The following is a 24,985-nucleotide window of genomic DNA, read 5'->3' as shown; positions in this document are numbered from 1 at the left end:
ACTGCCCGTTTGAAGGCTAAAAAAGGTGGAGGAAAATGCGTGCAGCCAAGCAGACGCCGAGATTAGGTAAGCCCCGAGAGGCTCTTATCGAGGGTCCAGGCTAGGTGCTTATCCCCCCCGCGCTCAGTGGGCTCACCGCTGGAGGCCCAAGGGATGAAGGCCGGACCTGGCCTGGGCTGGCCTGGTCCAGGCGCTGGCTGGGCGAGTAAGCGGGAGGCAACTTTTCTCGCTCCCGTCTTGCGACGTTCAACTTGAACTCTACCACCGCAACTCAACTTTCTCGTCTTTATTCCCACAAGTTTCGCATCTTCTACATATATCAAAATGGGCGGCGGTAACCGAGAAGGTCAGTCCTCTCCTCCAGATCTCCCTCTTTAACCCCTCCAAGAGCGAAGAGCTGACCCCTCCGAATCATCACAGGCGGCAAGGCCAAGCCCTTGAAGCAGGCCAAGAAGGCCCAGAAGGACCTCGACGACGACGACAAGGCCTTCCTCGAGAAGAAGCGCGCTGGTACGAGACCTCTTCCGAACCCCACGAAATGCGCTGCAAGAAGATCATTCACTGACATGCCTCGACAACAGACGAGAAGGCCCGCAAGGAGCTTGCGGCCAAGGCTGGTGGCAAGAAGGGTCCCCTCAACACCGGCGGCCAGGGTATCAAGAAGAGCGGCAAGAAATAAGCGTTTCTCCTCGTTAAACTGAACACGAGACCGAGCGCCGTTGGGTACTCATTGGCGCGAGAGAGAGCATTTCACCAGCCGGCTTTGTTTTGGAGTTTTTAGAACATTTGGCGCCTGCGTGCTGAACGATACACCATGCGCGATGGCTAACGAGAGAAATGAATTCTATGCTGACAATCTACTCAAGACTGACTTTTTAGTTTGACTGTTTCCTGTGATGTTTCTGCTCGTATAGTTTGATTGCTGCGGTCAAGAGTCTCCTGCTTTGGACCCCTGTATTAGTACTCAAACCACTCAAATGCTCCAGCCAACACATTACCATTAAACCTCCAATACTCTTTAAATAAGCCATCATAACTTGCATCTTGAAAAATCAGGGTTTTGAATGACAAGAGTGGGCCTTCTACGACGATTCTAGACGCCTTCTTCCACGTCAGACTAGCCTCGGAAGCACGTTGCGCGTTCTTTCTTTTCCCATGTGCTCGTCCCAACAAATCCACCCCCTGGTCAACAACACAACAAGAAAGGCGGCTCCATCTTGAGGCGACAAGGTGGAACTCGTCACTTCGTCGTGTATAAGTAAAGAGCTGCGTCCCTCATAATCATTAGTATTTGAACCATCTCTCATATGGTCGACGGGTTCCTGCGGCACCTTGCATAAAAAGTCTGGATAGCTTCATCATGGCAGACAACACCGAACCCTCCGGCGTCCGTAACCGGCGCCCATCTTCAGCAGACTCCCTCCTATCCGCCGCCAAGAGCTTCGAGTCCAAGCTCGAGCACTCGCTGCTCATCCTCTGGGATGACCTCCCCGCCTGGCGTCGCGACAACGCCTTCATCCTCTCGGGCTACCGGCAGTCCCGCGGGTCCTACACGCACTCGCTGCGCTCCCTCTTCTACCTCCACAACGAGTCCGTCAACATCTGGTCGCACCTCCTCGGGGCCGCGGTGGCACTCATAGGCGCGGCGTACGTGGACCGAGTGGTCCGCCCGCGGTATGCGACCGCCAACGTCACCGATGTGGCCGTGTTTGCGTGCTTCTTTGGAGGAGCCGTGGTGTGTCTGGGTATGAGCGCTACCTTTCATACCTTGTCGAATCATAGTGAGATTGTGGCAAAGTGGGGGAACAAGTTGGATTACACGGGAATCGTGGCTTTGATCGTGGGGAGTTATGTTCCTGCGCTCTACTATGGATTCTTCTGTCATCCCTATCTGACGAGGGCATATCTTTCTTTGGTAAGTGGACATTACGGGACTGATGGAACAACGTTGCTGATGGGACCAGATTTGTATTCTTGGACTTGGCTGTGCTATTGTATCGTGGGTTGAGCGTTTCCGCACCCCTCGATGGAGGCCCTATCGAACTATGATGTTCGTTGGTCTCGGTCTTTCGGGTGTCGTCCCCATCATCCAGGGCGCTTTCGTCTACGGCATACAGGGTCTCGAGGACCGTATGAGTCTGAGCTGGACTGCCTTGCATGGTGCTATGTATATCTTCGGTGCCTTCCTTTATGCGGTATGTCTTCTCGTCCTGTTGGGTATACGGTTGACTAACTCTGACTAGACTCGCTGGCCCGAGAGAACCGCTCCCGGGATGTTTGATATCTGGGGAAGCTCGCATCAGATCTTCCACGTCTTTGTCATCCTTGCGGCTGCCACTCACTTCTATGGCATGGCCAAGGCGTTTGACTACCACCACACCGTTCTGGGATCTCAGTGCTTCGAGGACTGATTGACCTATTCCTCCGGTTCTGCTAGCCCGAGATCCATGACCCTGACGAGCCCCGATGCCATGGCTGCCGCCGCCCAGCACCCGTATTCTTCGTTTGGATTCCACTCGGCCACCGTCACCCTCGTCAACGGCTCATAAATAATGGCCCTCGTTGGATCCGTGGCTGCGCCTGCGTCATCATCGTCGGCCGCAGCCGCGTCGCTCTCCTTCTTCTTCGGCTTCTTTCCTTTCTTGACAGGTGGCTTGTAGTTTGACTGCTTGTTGAGGTTTCGCTCCAGGATGAACCCTTGTGCTACCCTGGCAACTCCTCGTGCCGCAGCAGGCGAGCCAGCAGGGAATAATTTGGCGGGTCGGTGTTCGTGATGGAAGACCCGGATGCGATCTGTGGGCTCGCGTCTGGTCGTAAAGAGCTCGACCTGGGGATTAATTGACCAGAGAGAACCGTCTAGGGAACCCACAAGGAGGTATGGATGTGTCCGCCCAACAGCGAGACAGGAGGGAAAACTCTCTCCCGTGAAGACACGACGGGCAACCGGAAATTGGGAGTGATGCATGAAGCCAATGTGCGTGTTGAGAACACCGGCCGAGGGATACATGGAGTAAAAGCCCAGCATGTGATCGCTGTAACCAAGCAGGTTTGGCTGCGTGCCAACTGTAAGACTTTGAACTTCGGTGGATTCGTGACTCGGAGCTCGGAGGTCAATGAGTCTGACGGTTCCTCCGACAGGGGTGGAGGCGATGAGATAGGGCATAGCTGGGTATCCTGACACGAGGTCAACGACGATGTTGTGGTGAACGGGATGTCGAGAGAGTAGGCGGTTGGGACGGATTGACCAGATAGATATAGAACCATCTGTGTAGCCAACTACAAGTCGGTTGAAGTTGATCCACGTTAGAGCCGTCGCTTTAATGTCTTCATCAGGGAACCCAAAACATGCCACAGGCTCTTGTACCTTCTCTGGAACTTAGTTAGCAGAGTTATAGTTGAGGGAGCAATAGACTTGCCATAGTCTCCCTCTCCATCGTCACCGGCGTCAACAACGTAAACATTCCCATCATCGCAAAGCACAGCCAAGAACCCACAGGCCGGACTCCATTTGACCCTCCGCGCACGCCCATACTCTAAACATATCGTCTTGCGCAAAGTCGGTTTCCGTGAAGATGGCCGAGCAAACCCGTCTTCTTGCCTTTCGCCCACAAATTCCCAAAGCTGAACGGCACCATACTTCTGAAAGTCGGGCTTCATGGATTCTTGCTCGTAGTCGTAGTGCTCTTGGTCAGAGTGTGGGATAACGCAGAGTGCAAGAAGCTGCGGCGCGTTGGCGCTGTGGAGAGGTGCCCAGTCCATGCTGGTGACGATGCCGCCGGTATCAAACATCCATCCCGCAGCCGCGCTGGATTCGTCTTCCTCTGATATGGGTAGTCCGTCTTGTGAGATTGGGTATGCGTCTCCGGGCTCGAATTTGACCTCTTGCTGAGACGTGAGCGGTCCCATCAACACCGGCATCGCCTCTCGTCGAAACTGATACAGCTGAGCTTCCTCCGGGGGTAGTCGTACTCGCGAATCGGCGTCCGGCAAACTCTCCCTGACACGTTCATACCAGTGTTCAGCGTTGTAAGCCTCTCTCTCAAAGAAGTTGGGCGACCAGACGCCCCTGTTCTTCTGACCGCCCTCGCCCTTCACCTTTGGAGGCAGCGCTGTCCAGTCCATCCACCGGTCCAACATACCCTGCACCATCTTGATGCCATCTTCATGTCGCCCGTACCATGCTTCGATGAGTGGGCGGCCCTTGACGCCGCGGTCATAAGGTCCCCAGTACGACCTCACGATGCGGCCATCCGCCACAGGCTCGACATCAAGATAACCGGTCAGGCCAGCAGCGCGCACATTGAACGGTCGAATGGGCTTTATCCGCTGGCGCGCGAACCTATCGGGGATGCCATCGGGCTCACTGACGAAGCCTTCAGACTCGAGAGCCTCCTCCTCAAGCGCGAGCTCTTCTTCTTCAGCGCTTTCCTCGGCGGCGGCAGTCACGTCAAAGTTGTCATCGTCCTCTGCGTTCGCGGCCCGCCTGAGGATTTCCTCATCGGAACTGCCTTCAAAGTCGTACTTTTCAACAGTGTACCGTTTGGTGCGATTGGATCTGCGGGTTTTCATTGTGAGGTTCGAGGAGGAGCTTGCAGTGTCAAAGTTGAGTTGCGCTGGTGAAGAAGGTTTAGTGGGGCTTGTGTTTTGGTATAAAAACTGCCCAACTTCGCACGACACTCTCGCATAGAGGACGTCGGTAAAGAGGAAGCATCGCCAATAAATTCAAGAATTAAATCTCGCTAAAAACTTGAAAAAATATGGTAGACAAGTATGTCTATTCATCCCGAATAATTCATGCATCATGCCGGCCTTGCAAGGTTACTTGTGGACTCCTCGGCAGTCAAAGTCCAACTTGTCAACCTCAAGACAGTCGAGACACAACCCGACAAAGTTCTCATTCAAGCCTCGCAACCGCCTCAATAACGCCATGTAAACTGGAATGGCATTTGGCGCAGTTCTGTTGTAGGAGCGCTCCGCTGGAAAACTAGTTTCGATTTTTAGGATCTGTGAGGTCAGGTCGCTGATCGAGTAGTCGTTGCCGACGCTGTGTAGGCCGGGGTTCCTCGAGTAGGAATCCAACACCCCTCTGAGTAGTCGATAGTATGGTATAATGTCCGAGGACATTTCATTATCCGAGTGGCCATTATTGAACCGGGCCATCAGTTCGGCATTGATGAACTTTGTAATCCTCCGCATCATAGTTGCTCGCATTTCTTCAAGGGCGCCTGGACAGATGGCACGGTTTAGCATGGAATGGAAAAGAGGAGCGCAAAACTTACATGCTAGCTTATAGATAGTTCCACGAGGAACCGAGTCGCAGATATGCTGCTCGTTCTCAGTAGCAAGGGACATGAATGACCCCCCATGGTTGAGGACGAGAGATCGACTGAAGAGTTGAAAGAGTTCTTGAGACTTAATTTGGTGGCATATGATCATGAGAAGAAAGTGGTTGAGAGTTGGATCGGGGACATATTTTCTGGCCCAAAATTCCATGGAAAGGAAAACCGAGTCGACAAGATTGTACTTGTCGGCGATCTGGAGGACTCGCATAAGCACTTCTTCGGATGGCCAGTACTGTGTGGTGCTGGCTTGGCGATGGATTGCGATGCAGATGAGCTTGAAGGCCTCGAAATCATCACCAGGAAGAGGAATCTCGACTGACTGGCCGCTAGCCGCAGCATCATGGAGCATCTGGCCTTCTCTGAAATGACCTGCCAACATGGCGGAAAAGACAGGAGAGGCACTCTTCATGATGCTCGATTGAACCTGGACCTTGCCGGTTCCCCCACCGAGGACAAAGACGACATCTCCATCGGGAGCGACACGCTCCAAGATAACTTCCTCTCTGCCGAGGCTTCTCCCGGGCGGCGAATCGTCGCCTCGCTTGCGCTTGTGGGCGGGACTAGGCGTGCTCATGTTTAAGAAGAGGTCGTGAAGCTGGGCGATGTAAGAGGTAGCATGAACGGATTGATTGAAGTGGGGGACTGTTAAGGCATTCACGTTGGGCGACGGGATGAAGACAGGTGACAGCTCTGTCAACACCCTGGCCGCTTACTTGCTAGAATTTCCTTCTGTAATCATTTTGACCATTTCACCAGGCAATATCTGTCCGTTTCATCCTTTAAATTATTTCCATAAGAACTGGGCCTTAGCAGTTACATGAAATATTTGTGCCTAGGTTCATAGAGCAGCCTGAAGAAACTAGGTAGACTGTCGGTTACCTGGTACGCAATTGAAGCGAAGTGATCCCTCCCCTTTGCACTTCTCTCTGTCTGAGGTCCAGTCGAAGCAAGGGAGACAAACTCCCTTCACTTCGTTTTGGAGCTTGACGCTGACCTGATGGATGCGCTCATATTCTCTCAATCGAAATTGAGCGCAGTCTTCGCAACGGACAGGGGTAAATGCCTTGAACAACACCCAAAATAGGATGTCAATGGTTCTTTTGATGGAGTGGCCATATTGGGCGGCTTGACTCTGAGCTTTAAGAGCGTGACCGTACTTGGGTTGCAGAGTGCTTGAATGGTACTGACAACAGCACCTTTCAAGGGCCTTGGGTAGGACCGTGTGAAGAACCTCGAGTATTTTAGAGAGCGCTTTGTTCCGTGACTCTTCAACAATTGCTAGACAGAAAGCGTGGGTTAGTATGTAACGTGGGCAAGCGGGAGGAATGGGCTGAGAGTAACGTCTTACCGGCGAGTCTGTATACAGTACGCCCTGCGTCTGGTCCGGGAATGACATTTTCTGTTTCCGCTGCGAGTTGGACGAACGATCCTGAGTGATTGATGATGAGACGGCGAGTGGCGGATTTGAAGGCCTCCGCGTCGTGGGCTCGACAGCAGGCAAGCGACAAAAGCCAGAGGTCATTGGTGTCAGAGTCCTCTTGCCGGTCAATCCAGACTTGGACAGAAATCTGGATTCCCTTCAGGAGGCCGTACTTCTCGGCGATGCCCAAGACCTGGATAATCTCCCTTGGGCTTGGGGACCAGAGGTTTGTGTCGGCCTGAGAATGCAGCACACGGCAAACCCATCCGAAAGCGACTGCGTCGTCCTCAGGCAATGGGACATCGACGGATGCACAATCGCCTGCGCTGAGAGCACGCCCTTCCTTGAAGTTGGGACCCAGCATGGCGGCAAACACGGGCGACGCGTTCTTCATGACTGCCGAGTTGACCCGGACTCTCGTGTTGCCCTCGTCGAGCACGAAGGTGACGTCTCCGTTTGGGGCGATCCTATCGAACTCGAGATCGTCGGCGAAGGCCTCCTCAGCCGGCCGCTTTTTGCCTCTGTTGTCTCCCATAGTGTTGAACGTTTAGTGTTGGGTATACGGTGTGCAAGTAAAAGATTGTAAGAAGGAAACCTAGGATGAAGAGGGAGAGAGAAGATGGAGGAGGTGACTGTTCTTGGGTGGACTTGTGTTTGTGTTTGCTACGGGCGAGGCAGTGACCTGTTTATGCTTCTGGAAAGATGACTTAGGTGGACGCACCTCTTACTTTCGAGGGACAAAGAATCCGCTGAAGAGAGATAACAACCAAAAAGAAAAGGTATTTATATAGAAAAGGGGGCATTACATGAGTAGAAAAGAAACTAATTAAGAGCGTGAATTCCGCCAACCCATCTCAGCCACACCAGAGTGGTCGGCCTTGTTGCTAATATCCAGCATCAATCACCAAACACTACAAACGAAACAGCTTGTTTGGAGGTCCAGAAAGACCACCAATTCTCCCCCTTTGCCGCGGAAGCTGCGGCAGAATCTCCGATAGCCATCCAATGATCTGCGAATGAGATGCGCAACGCACCGCCGCGGACCTCCATCTTCATCGACGAATCTTTGCTGTCCATCTTGAGCGAAGCTCCGCCGCTCAGACCCCATGGTCCGTAGTTGGCCTTGATGGAGCTGTCGGTTGAGAGGTGGGACATGAGCTCCTCGCTTTTGGACTCGGTGCTCTTGAACTCGAGGACTGTGTCGGCTGCCACGATGAAGCTGGTGCTCTCGCTTTTGGCCACAATAGTGAAGGCGATCTTGCTCCAGGCATTAGACCCGGGATTGCCATCCTCATCCGGAGCTTTTGGTGCTTGTTGAGCTCGCATATCGGACTCATCAGCATGGATGATGTTTCCGTTCGCATCGATGTCGATAATGGCTGACGGTAAGCGCCGAGCAGGAATAGAGCTGGCTCCGAGCTGTGCCTGGATAGCCTTGATCTGTCTGTCCAGCTGAGAGATGTGATTGTTGACCGAATTCGACATGTTTTCCCTCCCGGTAATCTCCATTTCTGCCATGGCCTTGCGGCTTTGAGCCGCTTGCAACACCCTCCTCTCCTCGATGGAGATTCTCGTCGGCCGCCTTCTCCTTCGGCGTAAACTCTGTCCTTTTCTGTTATAATTTCTCTTTGGCGCCATCGAGCTTTGCTTTGGCATCGCTCAATTCCTTTTCGCATGCTTCAACAACCTTCTTGGTCTCAGGATCCGTCTCGGAAACTGCAGCGTTTGCTTGATCAAGCTTAAGTTGAGTTCAGTAACCGTGTTATGGCAGTCGGTAACCTCATTCTGAAGGCGAGCAACTTCTCATTCTTCCCCATTCTTGAATCTCTGTGATTTGTGTTGGTACCACATGTTTGCAAAAGTAGTGCGAAGGGCGTGCTCACCGTCTCGTAGGTCGAGTATGCATGCTTCATACGCCTCAGGTTCTCCGGTTTCATGCGCAAGAGATCTGGGTCAATCGGGTTGCGGTTCTTGAAGTCCAGTGCCTTTGCACGGGAGAGATATGCCCTTTGCATGGAGTTGTTAGTGAAGTACACCAAGTGATGGTTGGGGTACCATCAAAACTAACCAGTTCTTAGGCTCGAGGGTAACTGATGCCCACTTTGTACCGTCGATGGCAAGGACCATGGCATCACGAGTCGCTTCCTGTTCTCATGTTATCATGTGGCCTTATTAGATTGTTTATCAGACAAACCTTAGCTTTTGCAATCCTAGCGATGATGGAGTCACGATCCACCAAAGCTATGCTGAATGTCAGTGACTGAGCCCAGGGATGACATTGTGGGTGTACAGACCAAAAGCGTAGTCGACCTTTTGAGCGGTAGCTTTAGCACAGAAAGGTCAATAGAGGCCATGGTCTTGTTATGTTGAACCATCTGAGTTGGCCAAGATATTGCAGTCTTGTATCAACGCTAGGGATAGGCTGTATCTTGAGGCCAGCTGAAAACGCTGGGTTTCATATTTGGCGTTGACTTGCCTCGTAACTTCCGGTTGGGCAATAAAGATTTTGTAAGGAATAGACGAGGACCTGGTACTGTGATATCCTATGATTTTCCGCTCGTCACAGTTTGCACGGTTACTTGAAGTCCATCCAACATTGGCTTCAATGCTGGCTGAGAGACACTATGCCAATCTTGAATCACTCTGCGACTAAATGCCTCAATATCTTAAGTGTCTCCTATCCATTAACTTCTCTGGTTTTTAGCGAGACTGGTTTACTTTGTTCTTCAATGATCCAGTGTTGAGGGTGCTAAATTCATCTGCTGCAGACGACGAGCTAGGGGGTCGGCGAGTGCAGAGTAGAGGTGAATGGTTGATTGTTTGCCAGCTGCCGACAGCTGGCCACCGTAAACTACCTAAGGATTAGCAAATAAAATGCATTCTGGAACCTTCGGGCTTCTCCTTTGTTTATTTTCCTATTGCTCGCAATCGCCAACACTCGCCCTTCACCACTGCACAACCCGAGCACAAGGAGAATACAGAAGACCAAGGTGCGCGGTTAACTACGCACAGGCTTCTTTGATACTAATTCACTCTTAAGGACTCATACTGCACGATGTATGTCGTCATCTCTGGCGGGGACCTGGTCCTCGTCGTCGGCCCCGAACAACGGTGTATTCAAGTTTCCGTGGATCTCCTCCGCACCTCTTCTCCAGTATTCGATGACATGATAAGCGCTGGCCTTGTCAAGACTCCAGATGGCGTTCAGGGTACGATGGAGTTACCCGATGACAACGCGCTAGCCCTTCTGCACGCTCTCAAGATCCTTTACGGTGCCGACCCAGTCATGGGGCAGCTCACGACCAAGGAGATACAGGAGGTGGCTGTCTTGGTGGACAAATACAGGATGGCCCCTCGCTTCCAGTTTATCGGCACCTTCTGGATGCGATCAGTTCCCGTCGATAACGAGGAATGCTGGCACTTGATGACGGCGGCATTCTGGCTTCGACTTCGCTGCTCCTTCTTTGAAATGAGCAAGGAGCTTGCCAGGGCAAGGGATCACATGCTCTTCAAGTATGCCAACGAGACGCCGGACAAGGTTCTTGGCCTTCGACTTGGCAGTAAGTTAAGCTAGAATCAGATGATTCGAGGCAAGGAGCTGACCAAGAACAGTGGCGATTCAACAGCTCCAGATCGAAGGAGGATCGATGGAGATGGGTCTCTGCCTCGACTGCTTCCTGAACGCCGACGAGAACCTGATCGAGCCACGGCCGAACTGCGATTTCCCGGACCGACATCTCTAGGGAGGATATTTGCATCGATGAGCTGTGTAAGAGCAAGCTGAATGAAGGAAGGGGGAGTGTTGGTGCCCTAGGAGGCAGATGAGCAGAGATCTGTTTTGGCATGTCATACTGTCTGAATCATCACATGATTCTTGTTGTACTCCGATTGTTGAGCCATGAAGGAATCATGAGGACATGGAATTCAAAAGGTGTATGGAGGCACTGGAGGAAGATAGGTAGTTGTTGAATGACGGCCCGTCCTATTTCCGTTAGCTCTTTGTTCACCCCTCTTGACTCCATTCCTCGCATATCTCGATCAACTTCAACTGTCTCGACCCCCTGACCTCAGCCAAGAAGAGACTTCTAAAGAGCTTGAAGGTGGACAAGGTTTATTTCTTTCAACTATCACCGAAAATGGCCTTGCCACGGCCTGAAAATATCCTTCTTTTGATACCACCCTCACCTAGTTTGAGCTAATCGAAAGATTGAGCGGTTCACACGCAAATAGAGGAACAAAACGACCGCGAGGAAGAACATTCACGGCAAGTTAATGTACTTTCTTCTAGAAGTTTTCCTGTTTCATCAGTGCTAACACGAAAAGGGATGTGTGACTTTTCGTGAGCGGAAAATCAAGGTAAGTGAAATCTGCGCCTTATTCTTGATCCGTGTTAATAAACTCTGTGTGATGGACGTCGTCCTATTTGCCACAACTGCCAAAGATCAAGACTTCATGTCTGTCGAGGTTTTATCGAGAACTCATGTCGCTTGATTGGAGGAGATGGCCACGATGTCTCAGAGCCACCTGCCAAGAGACGTCGGATCGAAAGTCGCACAGTTTCAGCAACACCCTCGTCCAAAGATGCAACATCCAGGGAACTTGAAATATTAGTCGATAACAGTACCTAAATGGTCCCAGATGCTTTGACTGAGCGTATTCAAGGAGACGGAGTAACTCCCGGTAATCCTTCTCATCGAGATCTCCTGGACTACTACCGCCACATGGTTACTGGTATCATGATGCCTACCATTGATCCTACAAGCAACCCATGACTTCAGATTTACTTTCCACTCGGCCTGGGAGAGCCATCGACCCCTAGTCAGCTTGCTCTACGACATGCTCCAATGTCCGTAGCAGCGTACCAATGTGCATATTGAGAGGGTAGGTCAAAACAAGAGGATATGAAAAAGGGGCTATACCCCCCCTGATCCATCCCCTTGAACACCTCACTTTTTTCCAATATGGCCCCCCAACACCTCAAAGAAACGGTTCCTTAAGTTGACCGTGGAATCAAACAACAAGGTTACCGAGATTGTCCAGGGCGTGGTCCGGGACATCAGAGCGAAGGGCGGCAAAGCAGTGAGGACTTACTCGGGCAAGTTTGACAAATGGCCTCCCGCATCCTTCAAGCTGTCCGACAGCCAGATCCGAGACTGTATTGCCCAAGTCCCCCTCCAGACCATCAAAGACATCAAGACGGCACAGGAGAATGTGCGCAAGTTCGCCGAAGTTCAGCGTGCCTCTACTCACATCTGCACATACGACCATTTCCGCAGCCAAAGTCGCCGGGGTGAAGCAAGCCATTGCCTGCACGCCACCCATCCAAGAGAAACTTCCAAATGCCACTATCGCCGCTGCTCATTTGTGGTAGCCGATGAGATCTTTGTCATTGGCGGCATGCAAGCTATCGCTGCCATGGCCACTGGCACAGAGACGATCAAAAAGGTTGACTTTATTGCCGGGCCTGAGAATGCCTTTGTCGCTGAGACGAAGCGACTCCTCTTTGGAGAGACTGGAATAGACCTGGTTGCTGGCCCGACTGAAGTGTTCATCGTGGCTGATGAAGCTGCTGACCTCTTCACGGTGGCGACTGGCATGCTGTCACAGGCTGAATATGGGCCCGATACTCCAGAGGTCTTGATCACAACGTCGGAAAAGATGGCACCCGAGACCATCAAGATTATCAACAAGCTTCTGGAGACCCTGCCTACTTCCGAGCTAGCTGGTACTTCCTAGAGAGACTACGGCGAGGCCATACTCGTGGACAACATCAACCAGGCGTACAAGCTTGCAGACGAGTTATCGAGCGAACACGTACAGGTCCTGACTCAAAACCCAAGAGAGGCGCTCGAAAAGATATCAAACTATGAATGGTGCGCTCTTCCTTGGCGAAAAGACGTGCATGTACTACGGCGATAAGGTAAGATCTCAGCGAAGGAAAGAAGAAACAGGTCCTGACTGGATGGCAGGGCATCGGTACCAACCACGTCCTGCCAACACGAAAGGCGGGCAACTACACCGGTGGTCTCTGGGTGGGCAAGTTCCTCAAGACACAGATGTACCAAGAGATTGTGGACGAAAAGGCAAGCGGCGAGATGGGCAGGCTCTGTGGGAGGTGTTCGAGGGCCGAGAACTTTGAAGGACTTGCCGGGTCTGGCGACCTGAGGGCGTAAAAGTATCTCGGGGATAATTACGATTTGCAGATCCAGTGTAGACAACAAGAAACCCAAATGTTGATCTGACACAGCGTTGCGCTCTTTCAATGTATGAAGTCTGTTGTTGTAGAAGGAAGGTAGGTATGGCTTTATGGGCGGCAGTGACTGACTCCAATGTCTCCAGAGCGCCTGGGCAAGCCTTCCTTACCTAGTTACACGGGCAAGTCATCAACAGACAGATTATGTCTGTGAGGAAGATGTCTTTCTCGTCAGATCAGTTCTGTTCTTCTCCATACCAACATCTATCCATCTCCCCAATCCACAACATTGATACACAATCACCATGTCAGCAGCTGAGCATAATACCAACTGCATCACTCTCCGTAAGAACCCGCATGCTTTGATAGCTGGTCTTTGCCATAGACGCTGACACTCTTCAGGGCCTGACAACCCGGTTCATCACAAAATCATCGAGAATGGCGACGTCATCCTCGTTATTGGCCGGGACAGGGTCAAAATTCAGCTCTCTTCGTCTTTCCTGTGCCTCGTCTCCCCAGTATTTAAGGCCATGCTCACCTCGCCGATGATCGAAGGCCAAAGGCTCAAGGAAAGAGGTGACAAGCCTGTCGAATACGTGCTGCTCGACGACTCTGCCGAGGCAGCTCTCCACGCCTTCAAATCCCTCTACGGATCAGACCCGCAAATGCTCAATCTCAGCCCGGACGAGATCCTCCAAGTCGCTGTGTTCGTGGACAAGTGGGGTTTGGCTGAGCGATTCCAGTTTGCGGCCATGCACTGGACCATGTCGCCCCGAGCAAACTCTTACAAGCCTTCTACTCGCGATGACGCCTGGAAGCTGTTGTTAGCATCATATTGGTTCAGATATGCCCCAGGATTCTCCAATCTGAGCTTTTGGATGGTAGTAGAATTGCCTGGGCATTCGCTGTGCGAACATGTCAACAAAATGGAAGACAGGGAACTCGGGCTGTCCATCGCGCGTAAGTGGCACCTGTTTGCTATCTCCACGGACGCAAGCTGATGACATAAACATAGTTGGAATCGAAGAGTTGCGCAGGGTAAGGGTGAATCGCATTACAGAGACCGGTAATGGGCTATGTTTGCACTGCTTCCTGACGAAGCCGGACGACTTTATCATGAGGCAACCCAACTGTCCGATTCCGCGCCAGCACATACTGTGATACATGGGTCATCGAGCTTTCAACTTCCCAGATACGAGCGGCCATTCTTGGGTAGCTATGTTCTCTTATCCATGAGGTCAGGGTCTTCTACTGTGGGCTGAGACACGGAGGCGCAACATCACCATGCTTGCAGTCACGAGCGTGTTGTAGGCAAAGTACTAGATCAGAATGAAACTAGTCACAAAAACGACTACTGAACCCGTTTCCGTCTTGAATAGCCAAGTGCCTGCGCATCATGCTTCAACTCTATGCAGAACGTGCTTGTCGTGTCCGAGTAGCCGGCTCAAGGCAGAAAGTGACTGCTGTACCTGGACATACAGTCGGGGTTCTTGATCCAGAATCTTTCCGCCTTGGGATCTTTAAAGCAGCCTAGGCAGATCCCTGATCCCGTCTTTCCATTTGCTCTGATTTGTTCAATCGCTACTGTAACCACCTCGCATTAGCCACGATATCTCGGAGGGACCAGTCTAATCACTTACAGCAGATCTTAAGCCCGAGGACCTGGTCTGACGTTTCCATCCCGTGCCTGTAGAATGACTCTACTTTCGCCTTGATCAATGTCTGGCTTAGGTTGCCAAACCCGAACTCATTATCAAGCCAATATGCTGCCATCATCATCTTCCAGGCCGTCTTAACTGAGCTAAAGAGCTCTTCGTTCGTATCTTCGAACCACAACTCGCAGATTGGCGAAAGCCGGCTTACCAGATCGTACTTGTGGGCTACGATTGATATGTTGTACAACTCGGCCGGCTTCAGATGATTCACGCGAGGATGAGCCCCGTAGAGGGTGCTATAAATATTCCAGAGTGCTTCGGCGTTGTCTTCCGGAAGGACAATTTCGGTGGGACCCTGACTCTCTCGAAGGAGGGTTCCCTCTTTGAAGCTGGGGCCGAGCATGGCAGCAAAGACGGGCGAAGTGGTGCGGAGGAGGTGGGAAGAGAGCTGGATCTTGCTTTTCTTTAGGCCGACGACGAGGATGACATCGCCATCTGGGATGATCTGCTGCGAGGACTGTGCTCCATCTCCCCTTGTGGCTGATTCGGGTCCTGGTAGATGTCAGTTTACAGTACTTAAATATATCAATCTTTCGTCTTGACCTAGTTCTTTCGTCTCGACCTAGTTCTTTTCGCTTTTTTCTCTTGGGGGTCTCGCTGGTCGACATGGCGGCGTGTTACGATTAGAGGGAGGTTGATGATGGAGGAGGAGATGAGGGAGAGAAGCAAGAGAGCAGTAGGTTTCTTAAGACTGAATCTCAGGAAGTGATTCAGTGTTGCAAGGCCAGGCTCAAAACTGGAGGTAAACAAGGTGCCCACCACCTGCCGTCAACTTGTGGAACAATCAAGGGAGACAGCTGCCTCCACTTGGCCTCCCAAGGCATAGAGTTCATCCACTTCCAGGTTGTGTTTAGAATGAATATCGGTTCGGCAAGTGCTACCACTGGTCATGCTCCGTTTGAGCTGTGAGGGTGCGGTGAGCTGGTGAAGTAAGACAGACACTCATTGTGAACATCATATCAATACTCACAAAAAGTTGAGAGAGAAGAGAATTCGAGGTATTCTGTGTACAATGCACATGCCAATAGTATTCACGAAACATGCATTCTCCCACACAAACTTTCACTCTTCACCACCCCCAACCCCGGATGCAGCATCCATGTTTGCTCAACCCTTTCCACAGCACTTTCGCAGAGAGAATAATACTACTTCCCCACGCCCAAGTTGCTATTTGACTCTGGATTGGCCTCCTTCATTTATGAAGCGGGAACGTGCAATTGGCATGTTTGTCCGCAAACCCAAGGTCACTCGCCTCAACCTTGTCGAAGCAGTAACGGCAGATTCCCATGCTGAGCATACCACGGTTTCGGAGCTCCTCTATTGCCACTGTTTGCTTTGATGTTAGCCATAACTCACTTTGTGTGTGTAGGTAGCGCAGTCGGAAGAAGAGGAGATGACTTACGGCATAGCTTCAGCCCAGTAACCCAACAGGACGTCTTGGAGGCGTATCTGACAAGGGAGGAGTTCTTCTTTGCGGCCAAAAGATTGCTGTAGTAAAACAGATCGCGGTCTGACTTGAACAGATACGCAGCTATCATCAAGTTCCACATGGCCTTGGCGGAGAACCCTCGATCCCGTCGGAGCCAGAAACTCTTGGCGAGCGTGAACCGCTCTACCATGCAATATTTGTTTGCCAGAACAGCGACGTCATAGACTTGTTCAGGTGTCAGATAATAGACCGTCTCGTCTCCGCCGTAGAGAGCACCGAAGGCATTCTAGACCGTTTCTGGGCTGTCATCCGGAAGCTTGATCTCGGCCGGGGCACCGTTTCTCTCGCGGAATGCTTTACCCTCCTCGAAATCGGAGTTCAGCATGGTCTTGAAAACTGGAGAGGTCTTGCAGAGCAGATGCGACGAGATCTGGATCTTTTTCTGCTCGGGACCAACGAGGAGCATGATATCGCCATCGGGGATGAGTTGCCGCAACGCGGGTTCAGCGGGTTCTGGGTGATTATTAGTGCTGGTCGCCCCAGAACGAACACGCAAGAATCTCACTGGAGCTTTCGTGTTTATGGTCTTTCAGGTCGTCTTTGGTGATGTCTTTGGAGGCCATCGTGAGCAGGCGCGGTTGCGGCTTTGGGGAGGCAGATTGGTGGGGGGAGTGAAGAGGCGAAGAGAAGCCTCCGACGCGAGGTTGTTGTTGATAAGTTCGAAACGTTTGATAGACGGAAAATGAGAGGGAAAAGAGCCGGAGGTGCGGTTGCGAGGGGAAAGGGCTTGACAGCGGGTGCCAGGTGACGGGCAGTGATTCACTGCACAGCCTGACCCCCCAGATGTCACAAACCCCCAACGAATGAATCAAAGCACTGTGCTAGAGCTTTTCTTTATGGTGGTGATTTCAAAAATTAAATCGTTTGACGGCATGCCGCATTTTGGCTGGCTCTGTGGGTGTCCATATAAGATGAATGTGTTACACTCACACTTATCGACTCGGGAATTAAAGCAAACGCCGGTAATGACACAGTCCCATACCAAATATGCTTCATTAATGAAGTGAAAATTGTCTGTAGCATGAAATATATCGGCTTCGGGCCTGGAAGATGTCACAAGTCTACACAAAGCCCCTGAGGCAACGATCGAGAACTGGCTCCTACGTTCCTCAGTGGTACTTTGGGGACTGAATTTGTAACAGATGTAAGATAGACACTTGGCACGATGCTTGCTATAATGCGACATACCGTGCAAAACTTGCATGCAGCCATGCCATGGATGTCAGTCTTGCCGTCGGGAGGGTGCCAGCTCCCGACGGCTACCAGCGTTGGCCCAGCCATGTAAGGTCTTAGCATATGGCCCTGTCATAGCAGACTTGAAGGAGCCTTGATTACACACCTTGGCTCTCGAGACCACTACCGCACTGTTGAGAGGGAGCTGTGTCCTGATGTGCCCCTGGTGGGAGGTAGGTACGCGGCTTTCTTGTCGCCTTGTCGCGAAAGGACCAACATTCCGGTGTTTTATTTCCAGGTATCAGTAGCTAAAGACTCCACACAAAGATAAACCATTTCCCTTCTTTGATGCGAAACAGCTGGCAAGTCTTGAATCCCATGTAGTCGCGGAGTTGAGGCCGGGAATGATAGCCGATGATTATCCGCCCTGCCCATCATCACACCAAGCTCACGGTTCCAACTCCATCTTCAACAAGATAATCCTCTAAAATCAAGATCATGGGCGAACCACAAAGGACAGGGAGTCAAGGGCACTCTCGGAATAAGTCTGTCACAAAGAGTACGTCCCCAAAATGTTCTCCGATATCGGGTGTTGTCGCCTTCAATCTCCCGCATATCAGGGGGCACGTCATCTCAATCGCCAACTACCCTTAACAGCTCGGCTGTGAAGCCATGCATCTCAGCTAACGCGGCTCAGCTCGGCCACGGTCCTCTACTAAAGGACCTCTCGATGTCGACGAGTGAGACTTATTCTTTAAATACTTGGGCGCCATCTAACTTCTTCAGTGACCCTCTAACATCTCACCAACCCGCGGCTGTCGCTGCTCACCGAGCATCAACCCATCGACCCAGGATCTCATCACCACTTCCTCGATCCTCCACAGGAACCCCTGTATCTCAACTCGGCGAGGCCAAAGCAAAGGATTTCTCTTTTCTCCTTCGGCCAGAGATCTACCACCCCCTCACTCCCCTCAACGTGCCGGTAGCATTCCGCAACTCGCAGAAGCAGCCCAGTCCAGAGGCGCCTCTCGAAGAGCTCCTCGCCAACGGCCACTTCAGAGCGGCTGCTATCGCTGCTGTCCAAGAACTGACAGGCTCAGGTGCCAGCGGAGGAATAGATCCTACGGATTCTGCCAAGATCTTTAGCCTGCTTTACACTCGCCTGGCATGTCTTACCCTGATCGATGCGACACCCTTGGCTGCTCAAGAGGTAAAGGCCTTGGAGGATCTCAACGACATCAGAAAGTATGTCGATGAGACAACAGGAGAACACCTGGTACCCTGGGAGCTCCGCGTCCTCAATGTGCGACTTCAGGCTCTTGGCTTCGGTGATGCTCGACGAGCCGTCATGAGCTACCACGATCTCGCCCGAGAAGCTCGCGACCGCATCGCCAAGGCAGCAGCCCAGCATGACAACTCGGTCACAGAGCTCTGGAAAGCCCGTCTCGGCGACCTCGGCATCCAAGTCGCCGGCGCACTAATCGAGCTGGAGGACCTCACAGGCGCAGCACACCACTTGAGCACCCTGCGGGACCGGGGCGATGGAAGGATGACGCTGTCAAAAGCGTTGTTGTGGCTTCACCTTGGAGACGCCGATAGCGCGAGGGCGTGTGCGCGCCAGGTTTCTGCGAGCGATGAGAATGTTGAGAAGCTTATCACCGCACTATGTGACATGGCAGACGCCGAGTATGAAAGTGCGTTGGAGAATTGGAGAGAGTTGAAGGAGACCATGGACGACGAGATGGTTGGCGTCAACACGGCTGTGTGTCTGTTGTATCTTGGCAGGATCCAGGAAGTAAGTTCTCTGGTGTCCATTGTATCTACCCGAGCTAATAATCCCCAGGGACGAGAGATACTCGAGGAGCTGGTTGAATTGGGGCTGTCATCACACACTCTCCTGTTCAACTTGTCGACCATGTACGAGTTATGTACAGAGAAGCACCGAAACCTCAAGCTGAAGTTGACGGAGAGGGTTGCAGCGATGGAGGTGTCGTCTGCTGGATGGGAGAAGACAAACAGCGACTTTAAGCTGTAGTGACGATTAATATGAAACACTGACTACCTGAGTTCTACACTGTGGTTGTGATGTTCTTGAAGGGGGGTCAGTGGCGAGCTAGACAAGCAGTAACGCTACATCTAGACTGCGGACCACACTGGTAGGCAAGTCGGGCTGTCATACCAACAACTCTTTGCTAACAGGTAATGACATGTACCTTTCATAATGCAATAATTGTAGTCAGTATCTTTACCGTGGTGCTGTAAGCCAGCGCCGTGTCCGAGGCTCCCTGTCCGGGGCTACCCCACATTCCGGGCCGAAGCCGTCTGGAGCCTCGGCACAGATGGTACAATACAACGTCACTCATCAGCTTGATCCAGAAGCTGCTCAGTATTTCATTAGATGCTTGCACGTTTCCCTTTCACAACTATCTTCAAGTCTTTGGAACCTCGTAAACTATATTCAAAATGTCGGATCGCGTCAACCAACTCGCTGGCCACCTCAACTACCCCAAGGGCATGTTGGCTGGCCAAGTGGCCATCATCACTGGTAGTGGACAAGGCATTGGCGCCGAAGCAGCGAGACTATTCGCAAACGAAGGCGCAAAGGTTGTTGTCGCAGACATTGATGCCGGTGAGGTTCTCGCAACATGCTATATTCCTTTGAAAACTAACAATCTCAGACAAGTGCAACGCTGTCGCTGAGAGTATCAAGTCCAATGGCGGCCAAGCCATCGCTGTCCCTGGAGACGTCCTCAAGGCAGACTATATAGACACTCTCATCAAGCGCGCCGCCGACTTTGGCGATGGAAAGATCAACATCATCGTCAACAACGCCGGCTACACTTGGGACGGCGTCATCCACAAGATGACGGACAAGCAGTGGGATACCATCATCGCCCTGCACTGCACCGCACCCTTCACCCTCGTCCGCGCCGCGGCTCCTTACTTCCGCGTGAAGGACGGAGCTCCGCGGTGCATTGTCAACATCTCGTCGACGTCTGGCGTGCATGGCAACGCTGGGCAGCTCAACTATGCACTTGCTAAGGCTGGTGTTACCGGCTTTACAAAGACTATTGCCAAGGAATGGGGCCCTATGTTTGGCGTGAGGGCGAATACCGTTGCCTTTGGGCACATCTCTACAAGGCTGACAGCGGCCAAGGAGGATGGAGCCTTTGTGAAAGGGCCAGATGGCGAGAAGATTGTTCTGGGAATTCCGACCAAACAGAAGCAGGCCGCGGGAGATGCTGCCCATGCAGACATCCCGCTGAGGAGACCAGGAACTGCGACAGAGGCGGCGAGCAGTATTCTAGCTGTAGCTAGTCCCCTGTTCTCGTACGTGACAGGACAGACCATCATGGTAACGGGAGGGAGAAACATGTAGATGAAAACATCCGGCCAGATATCACGACAACAAGAGCAGCTCACATGAAGGCGCTGAAGAAATGTGGTATTAGATTAAACGGTACTATTCTTCCCGCCGAAACGCCCCCATCCAACAAGATGTGCTCCTTTTGTAAATATCATCGATCCTCATCATATTCTTACACCTTGAGCCACAGGTTGAAGACACCCTGAGCGTACTGGACGATCTCGTCGCCGCCCAGCTTGCTCTCGCCGTACAGACGGTCGACGAACGAGATGGGCACCTCAGCGACGGTGCAGCCCATGGCCTTGGCGCGCACCATCATCTCCATCTGGAAGCTGTATCCCTTGCTCTCGGTACTGGAGATGACCTTCTCGAGGACGGATCGCTTGTACAGGCGGAAGCTGCCAGTCAGGTCGCTAACGCCGGGTCGGAGCACAGTATCGGCGAACAGGTTGGCGCCGCGGCTGACAAACTTGCGCTTGAGGTCCCAGCCGTAAACACCACCATCACCAGCATAGCGGGTGCCGGTGACAATGTCGTAGTTGCCCTTCTCCTGGAGGGCCACCATCTGGGGGATGAACTTGGGGTGGTGCGAGAAGTCGGCGTCCATGATGATGACAAAGTTGCCGGTAACGAACTGCAGGCCGTGGACGTAGGCCGTTCCGAGGCCGAGCTTGCCAGTTCGGGTCTTGAGGACGACGTGGGGGGAGTAGGCCTCGACGAGCTGAAGGGCGACTTCTTGGGTTCCGTCGGGGGAGCCGTCGTCGACGATGATGAGTTCCCATTCGAGGTTGCTAGAAGGGTTAGATTGCGCTCTTGCAAGTATAGAGATCATTAAGTGTACGTACTTCTCAGTGAACATGCGGTTCAACAACCAGGTCATAATGGGGAGGTTCTTGCGCTCATTGTAGGTCGGCAGGATAACCGAGTACTTGTTCGCTTTGGAGGCCATCGTGACGGTGGTGATGGGGTGATGAGGAGGATTATCTGATGGGGGAAAAAATTGGGATATTACAAAAGAAGTCTCACAAAGAGTCGAAAGGGTATCGCAAGCGAAAAAAGAGCGTGGAAAGTCGGTTGATCGCGTTGATGGCTCGTTTCTTCGCGTCGAGCCACTCTCTCAGGGGACACCTTGAAGCTGGCTGGCGATGGTGGAGCATGACTAAGCCGCCACGATCAGAGACAGATTGCAGATTCGGAGCCCCTGAGTTTAGATGTGGCTGGTGAGCATCAGCCCCAGATTCTTGTGGCGGTGCAGGTACCTCAGCTGCCCCGATGCCGCTTCGCTTCGCTAACACGGTCGTAACATTCACCATGCAAGCCATGGAACCACCAGCTTTTCCCATCAGAGATGGTCAGCTTGAGATCACACGGGATCATTTCCCGCTCAGCCGTGGCATTCAGCCCTCAATGACCAATACGAACTAACCTTGTCCATCAAACAGAATCTTGACCATCTCCCCAACACCTGGTTCATGTCTGCCAGAGCCGCGAATGCCCGTCATGCCCAGCTTCATCTGCAGCTCCCTCAGCAATTGGCAACAACAGCATAACAGCAGCACATCATCGACGCGTCTCCGTCTCTGACTGGTTCCGGCGCTCGCCCCTCCTCTTTTCCCAGATCGGTGGCTTGGGGTCTCGGGCTGCCGGCCCACCATGCTTTTCCCCGCAACTTCATAGCTCCATCCAACTCCGTCTCGATCGTCAGAGTTCACACCGTCCCTCTCAGCGAACACTCGGGCAGTTCTCACAGTCCGCGGCATCGCAGCTCCTCTGGCTCGTCTCGGTCACGGCACTGTGCCAGGGTTGTCCTCGTCCAGTGACGAAAAGGCGCTGCTTTAGCCCGATGCAGTCATGGAGCAACGAGGGGCCTTGCCTTGTCCGCCCGACTCGGAGAGCTACTCGAGCTGAGCACTCACTGGTAGGTTCCTCGCCCGCGAGTTTACCGTGACGAGGAACCTCTGGGGAGACGGGCTTGTGCCACCCTCCGCTTCGGAGCTCCCCAGAGCTACTGTACCTAGGTAGGTACTGTACAGTAATCTATCCCGGCGCGAGGGTCAAGCAAGTCTCGCCCTCTCGTCCCTTCCCAGCTGTGGAACCGTCGTGACCTCGTGCGCTCCCAGCCAACCTCACTCCCATCCTTTGTGGCTCATCCCAACTTGACCTCTCTTCCTCCATCTTCATCGTGAAGCATCGCCTAGCTCTTGCGACTCTAGAACATCATCCCAGGCATCATCAGTACCCATTGTTAGCTCCCTCGTGTCGCGCGCACTTCAGCTTGTAAGCCAGACTCGAGTTGCGACAACAGTCCTTACGTCATCATCATGTCGGACGGCATCGCTCCAGCTATAGACAAAGGTAGATCCCATCGCCAGCCATCGCAATGGCCTTGTTTCCATCGCGTATGCCTTGAGGCTATGCAATTGGCCTGTCCGCGATGCGACAAGTCCCCTTCATGCCCATCCGCGCTCACTCGAGACCACAACTGACCTCTCCCAGTCGGCGCGCCTGACCCCAAGGCTCCCGAGGCCGAGGCTGCTGCTCCCACCATGGATACCACAACAGCTCCTTCGGAGCCCGCCAAGTCGGAGGATAGCAAGCCTGCTGGCCTGAATGTCCCTGCGCCCAAGCCTGTCGAGGTAATGTCGGTCCCAGAGACGCCCATCAACAACCGGACTCCAGCGGGCGGCACACCGAGACCCGAGCTAAACATTGAGGAGGAACCCAAGGAACCGGCCAAGAACGAGGACGAAGTCGCCTTCATCACCACGGGTGTCGAGACGGGATCCGCCCCAGCTGTCTCGGCCCCGAAGGACACCACTATGACAGACAAGCCTGCCGATGACAAGCCCACCGAGGCGGCGACTAACGGCGCCAGCAAGCCCAGTGCTGACGACGTCACTGAGGCGGCCGCGGGAGAGAAACGCAAACTGGGTGAAGCGGCGCCGGCAACTAACGGTGCAGCCCCCGCCGAGGCAGAGAAGGCCGAGCCGGAGGAGCGCGCCAAGAAAGCCCGGGTCGAGGACGTCGCGGACGAGCCTACGGCCACCGAAACCGCTACAAACGGCAAGGGCACCAAGGCCAAGAAGGAGAAGAAGACTCCTCCTGCTGTCGGCAAGACGGCTCGAAAGACGCGGAGTCAGGGTCCCGTCGAGGCTGAATAAGTTTAGTTTCTTTCCTTCTGGAGCGTCATTGTACCTCAGCCTGTCATGGCTTCCACGTTTCTATGAGTGATGGCTTCATGTACGGTTGAGTTTGGGGAATGGTTGGCGAAAATGGCAGGGTTGGTTATGGGAACAGGGCAATTTCCCGAGGTCTGCCTGCATTTCGGTTTGGCTGTATATTTGCTTTGGTAGTAACCATTTGTTCCACGTTGTGTTTTCAGTCTATGTGGTATGTCGACATTTTTGGCATTGAAAGCGGTTCTGGCGACGACGGCTATTTTCCCTTCACCCTGACCGCGTTTATATGACGGCTACTAGATGAAAGCTCAAGGTTCACAGCCATGGACTAACGGAAATCGAAGGGAACCAAAACTTGGTGATCAGCAGGTGGACGGATCACTGGTATATGGATCTCTGGACCTCTGAAACGACGCAATGGCGGACTCTGCAGGCTACCCTGAGGCCTCAAGTCAGCAGCACCAAATCAATTGGAAACCGGCCACGCTGAACGCCAGATCTGGTTTCACCAAGCATGATGAACTTTGAATACGAAACCCGACCTAATAGATCGGTTCCGTCCACCAATCCGCCGTGTCCAATTCCTCCCGCCCAGGGGCCTCCGACCGGGTTTCTCGGGGCTGATCCAGCGGCCGATAATGCCGTCCCCAGCCCGGTTTCGCATGGAGAAGTGGAGGACCGTGTCGTCATGCTGCTCCCCCCTCCCTCCCTCCCTCCGCAACGGTCTTGTCGAAAAAGAAGTTGGAAGAAATCCTTGGGGTGGAGGAACGTTGCGTGGACACAGCCACGGGAAGAGTTCTACTACGTAGTAGATCACGTCTTGTAACGGAATCGCATCGTTCCGAAGATGTGTGTCATCGGGGTCATTTCACGTGGGAGGAATAATATCTAAGGAACCTGAGGTAAGCTGAGAATGAAGGGAAGCCGACCCTTGCTCAGACGATGTCTTATAGGGAGTTATGAGCTGACGAGGGAAACATCTGACACCGATTACTTATTACTTCCTATGTATAGGGTGTAGGAATGCCAGACTCACAAATACCGTACATGCTCGTCGGCACTTGTAATCATGGCAGAGCCAAACGAGACACCGAATACCAGTATTCT

At 52.7% G+C, this 24,985-nt stretch overlaps 14 protein-coding genes across 14 annotated transcripts; 8 read left to right on the top strand and 6 right to left on the bottom strand.

The window, feature by feature from the left end:
• Window positions 1–324: 324 nt before the first annotated feature.
• On the top strand, window positions 325–679 carry NCS57_00824500 (Translation machinery-associated protein 7; the record flags this gene model as incomplete). The annotated part of the gene is made up of 3 exons (XM_053058068.1): window positions 325–346; window positions 421–510; window positions 582–679. 3 exons carry the CDS (start codon window positions 325–327, stop codon window positions 677–679), a joined length of 210 nt encoding a protein of 69 aa, XP_052911899.1.
• A 681-nt stretch (window positions 680–1,360) lies between these two features.
• Window positions 1,361–2,411, top strand: NCS57_00824400 (uncharacterized protein; the record flags this gene model as incomplete). Its single annotated transcript, XM_053058067.1, has 3 exons — window positions 1,361–1,915; window positions 1,965–2,195; window positions 2,244–2,411. 3 exons carry the CDS (start codon window positions 1,361–1,363, stop codon window positions 2,409–2,411), a joined length of 954 nt encoding a protein of 317 aa, XP_052911898.1.
• A 22-nt stretch (window positions 2,412–2,433) lies between these two features.
• Window positions 2,434–4,569, bottom strand: NCS57_00824300 (uncharacterized protein; the record flags this gene model as incomplete). Its single annotated transcript, XM_053058066.1, has 3 exons — window positions 2,434–2,475; window positions 2,531–3,369; window positions 3,417–4,569. The coding sequence occupies 3 exons, from the start codon at window positions 4,567–4,569 to the stop codon at window positions 2,434–2,436; spliced, it is 2,034 nt and encodes a 677-aa protein (XP_052911897.1).
• A 249-nt stretch (window positions 4,570–4,818) lies between these two features.
• Window positions 4,819–5,916, bottom strand: NCS57_00824200 (BTB domain-containing protein; the record flags this gene model as incomplete). The annotated part of the gene is made up of 2 exons (XM_053058065.1): window positions 4,819–5,225; window positions 5,280–5,916. The coding sequence occupies 2 exons, from the start codon at window positions 5,914–5,916 to the stop codon at window positions 4,819–4,821; spliced, it is 1,044 nt and encodes a 347-aa protein (XP_052911896.1).
• Window positions 5,917–6,201: 285 nt separating this feature from the next.
• On the bottom strand, window positions 6,202–7,297 carry NCS57_00824100 (uncharacterized protein; the record flags this gene model as incomplete). The annotated part of the gene is made up of 2 exons (XM_053058064.1): window positions 6,202–6,620; window positions 6,691–7,297. The coding sequence occupies 2 exons, from the start codon at window positions 7,295–7,297 to the stop codon at window positions 6,202–6,204; spliced, it is 1,026 nt and encodes a 341-aa protein (XP_052911895.1).
• A 2,520-nt stretch (window positions 7,298–9,817) lies between these two features.
• NCS57_00824000 (uncharacterized protein) lies at window positions 9,818–10,505 on the top strand (the record flags this gene model as incomplete). Its single annotated transcript, XM_053058063.1, has 2 exons — window positions 9,818–10,322; window positions 10,375–10,505. The coding sequence occupies 2 exons, from the start codon at window positions 9,818–9,820 to the stop codon at window positions 10,503–10,505; spliced, it is 636 nt and encodes a 211-aa protein (XP_052911894.1).
• Window positions 10,506–11,723: 1,218 nt separating this feature from the next.
• Window positions 11,724–12,935, top strand: NCS57_00823900 (Histidinol dehydrogenase; the record flags this gene model as incomplete). The annotated part of the gene is made up of 4 exons (XM_053058062.1): window positions 11,724–11,750; window positions 11,803–12,487; window positions 12,603–12,682; window positions 12,732–12,935. The coding sequence occupies 4 exons, from the start codon at window positions 11,724–11,726 to the stop codon at window positions 12,933–12,935; spliced, it is 996 nt and encodes a 331-aa protein (XP_052911893.1).
• A 325-nt stretch (window positions 12,936–13,260) lies between these two features.
• On the top strand, window positions 13,261–14,116 carry NCS57_00823800 (uncharacterized protein; the record flags this gene model as incomplete). Its single annotated transcript, XM_053058061.1, has 3 exons — window positions 13,261–13,300; window positions 13,358–13,915; window positions 13,971–14,116. The coding sequence occupies 3 exons, from the start codon at window positions 13,261–13,263 to the stop codon at window positions 14,114–14,116; spliced, it is 744 nt and encodes a 247-aa protein (XP_052911892.1).
• A 471-nt stretch (window positions 14,117–14,587) lies between these two features.
• On the bottom strand, window positions 14,588–16,289 carry NCS57_00823700 (BTB domain-containing protein; the record flags this gene model as incomplete). Its single annotated transcript, XM_053058060.1, has 3 exons — window positions 14,588–15,162; window positions 15,970–15,996; window positions 16,073–16,289. 3 exons carry the CDS (start codon window positions 16,287–16,289, stop codon window positions 14,588–14,590), a joined length of 819 nt encoding a protein of 272 aa, XP_052911891.1.
• Window positions 16,290–16,385: 96 nt separating this feature from the next.
• NCS57_00823600 (BTB domain-containing protein) lies at window positions 16,386–16,722 on the bottom strand (the record flags this gene model as incomplete). Its single annotated transcript, XM_053058059.1, has 2 exons — window positions 16,386–16,612; window positions 16,665–16,722. 2 exons carry the CDS (start codon window positions 16,720–16,722, stop codon window positions 16,386–16,388), a joined length of 285 nt encoding a protein of 94 aa, XP_052911890.1.
• A 1,096-nt stretch (window positions 16,723–17,818) lies between these two features.
• NCS57_00823500 (uncharacterized protein) lies at window positions 17,819–19,367 on the top strand (the record flags this gene model as incomplete). Its single annotated transcript, XM_053058058.1, has 4 exons — window positions 17,819–17,891; window positions 18,030–18,072; window positions 18,119–19,127; window positions 19,176–19,367. The coding sequence occupies exons 1-4, from the start codon at window positions 17,831–17,833 to the stop codon at window positions 19,365–19,367; spliced, it is 1,305 nt and encodes a 434-aa protein (XP_052911889.1). The 5' UTR covers window positions 17,819–17,830.
• Window positions 19,368–19,795: 428 nt separating this feature from the next.
• On the top strand, window positions 19,796–20,711 carry NCS57_00823400 (uncharacterized protein; the record flags this gene model as incomplete). Its single annotated transcript, XM_053058057.1, has 2 exons — window positions 19,796–19,961; window positions 20,011–20,711. 2 exons carry the CDS (start codon window positions 19,796–19,798, stop codon window positions 20,709–20,711), a joined length of 867 nt encoding a protein of 288 aa, XP_052911888.1.
• A 160-nt stretch (window positions 20,712–20,871) lies between these two features.
• On the bottom strand, window positions 20,872–21,648 carry NCS57_00823300 (Dolichol-phosphate mannosyltransferase subunit 1; the record flags this gene model as incomplete). The annotated part of the gene is made up of 2 exons (XM_053058056.1): window positions 20,872–21,490; window positions 21,545–21,648. The coding sequence occupies 2 exons, from the start codon at window positions 21,646–21,648 to the stop codon at window positions 20,872–20,874; spliced, it is 723 nt and encodes a 240-aa protein (XP_052911887.1).
• Window positions 21,649–23,020: 1,372 nt separating this feature from the next.
• NCS57_00823200 (uncharacterized protein) lies at window positions 23,021–23,860 on the top strand (the record flags this gene model as incomplete). The annotated part of the gene is made up of 2 exons (XM_053058055.1): window positions 23,021–23,054; window positions 23,196–23,860. 2 exons carry the CDS (start codon window positions 23,021–23,023, stop codon window positions 23,858–23,860), a joined length of 699 nt encoding a protein of 232 aa, XP_052911886.1.
• Window positions 23,861–24,985: the final 1,125 nt, after the last annotated feature.

This window comes from Fusarium keratoplasticum, chromosome 6, assembly GCF_025433545.1.
Source record: "Fusarium keratoplasticum isolate Fu6.1 chromosome 6, whole genome shotgun sequence".
Taxonomy (NCBI): domain Eukaryota; kingdom Fungi; phylum Ascomycota; class Sordariomycetes; order Hypocreales; family Nectriaceae; genus Fusarium; species Fusarium keratoplasticum.
The sequence above is the reverse complement of the archived record's forward strand: the minus strand, read 5'-3'. Positions and strand labels throughout refer to the sequence as shown.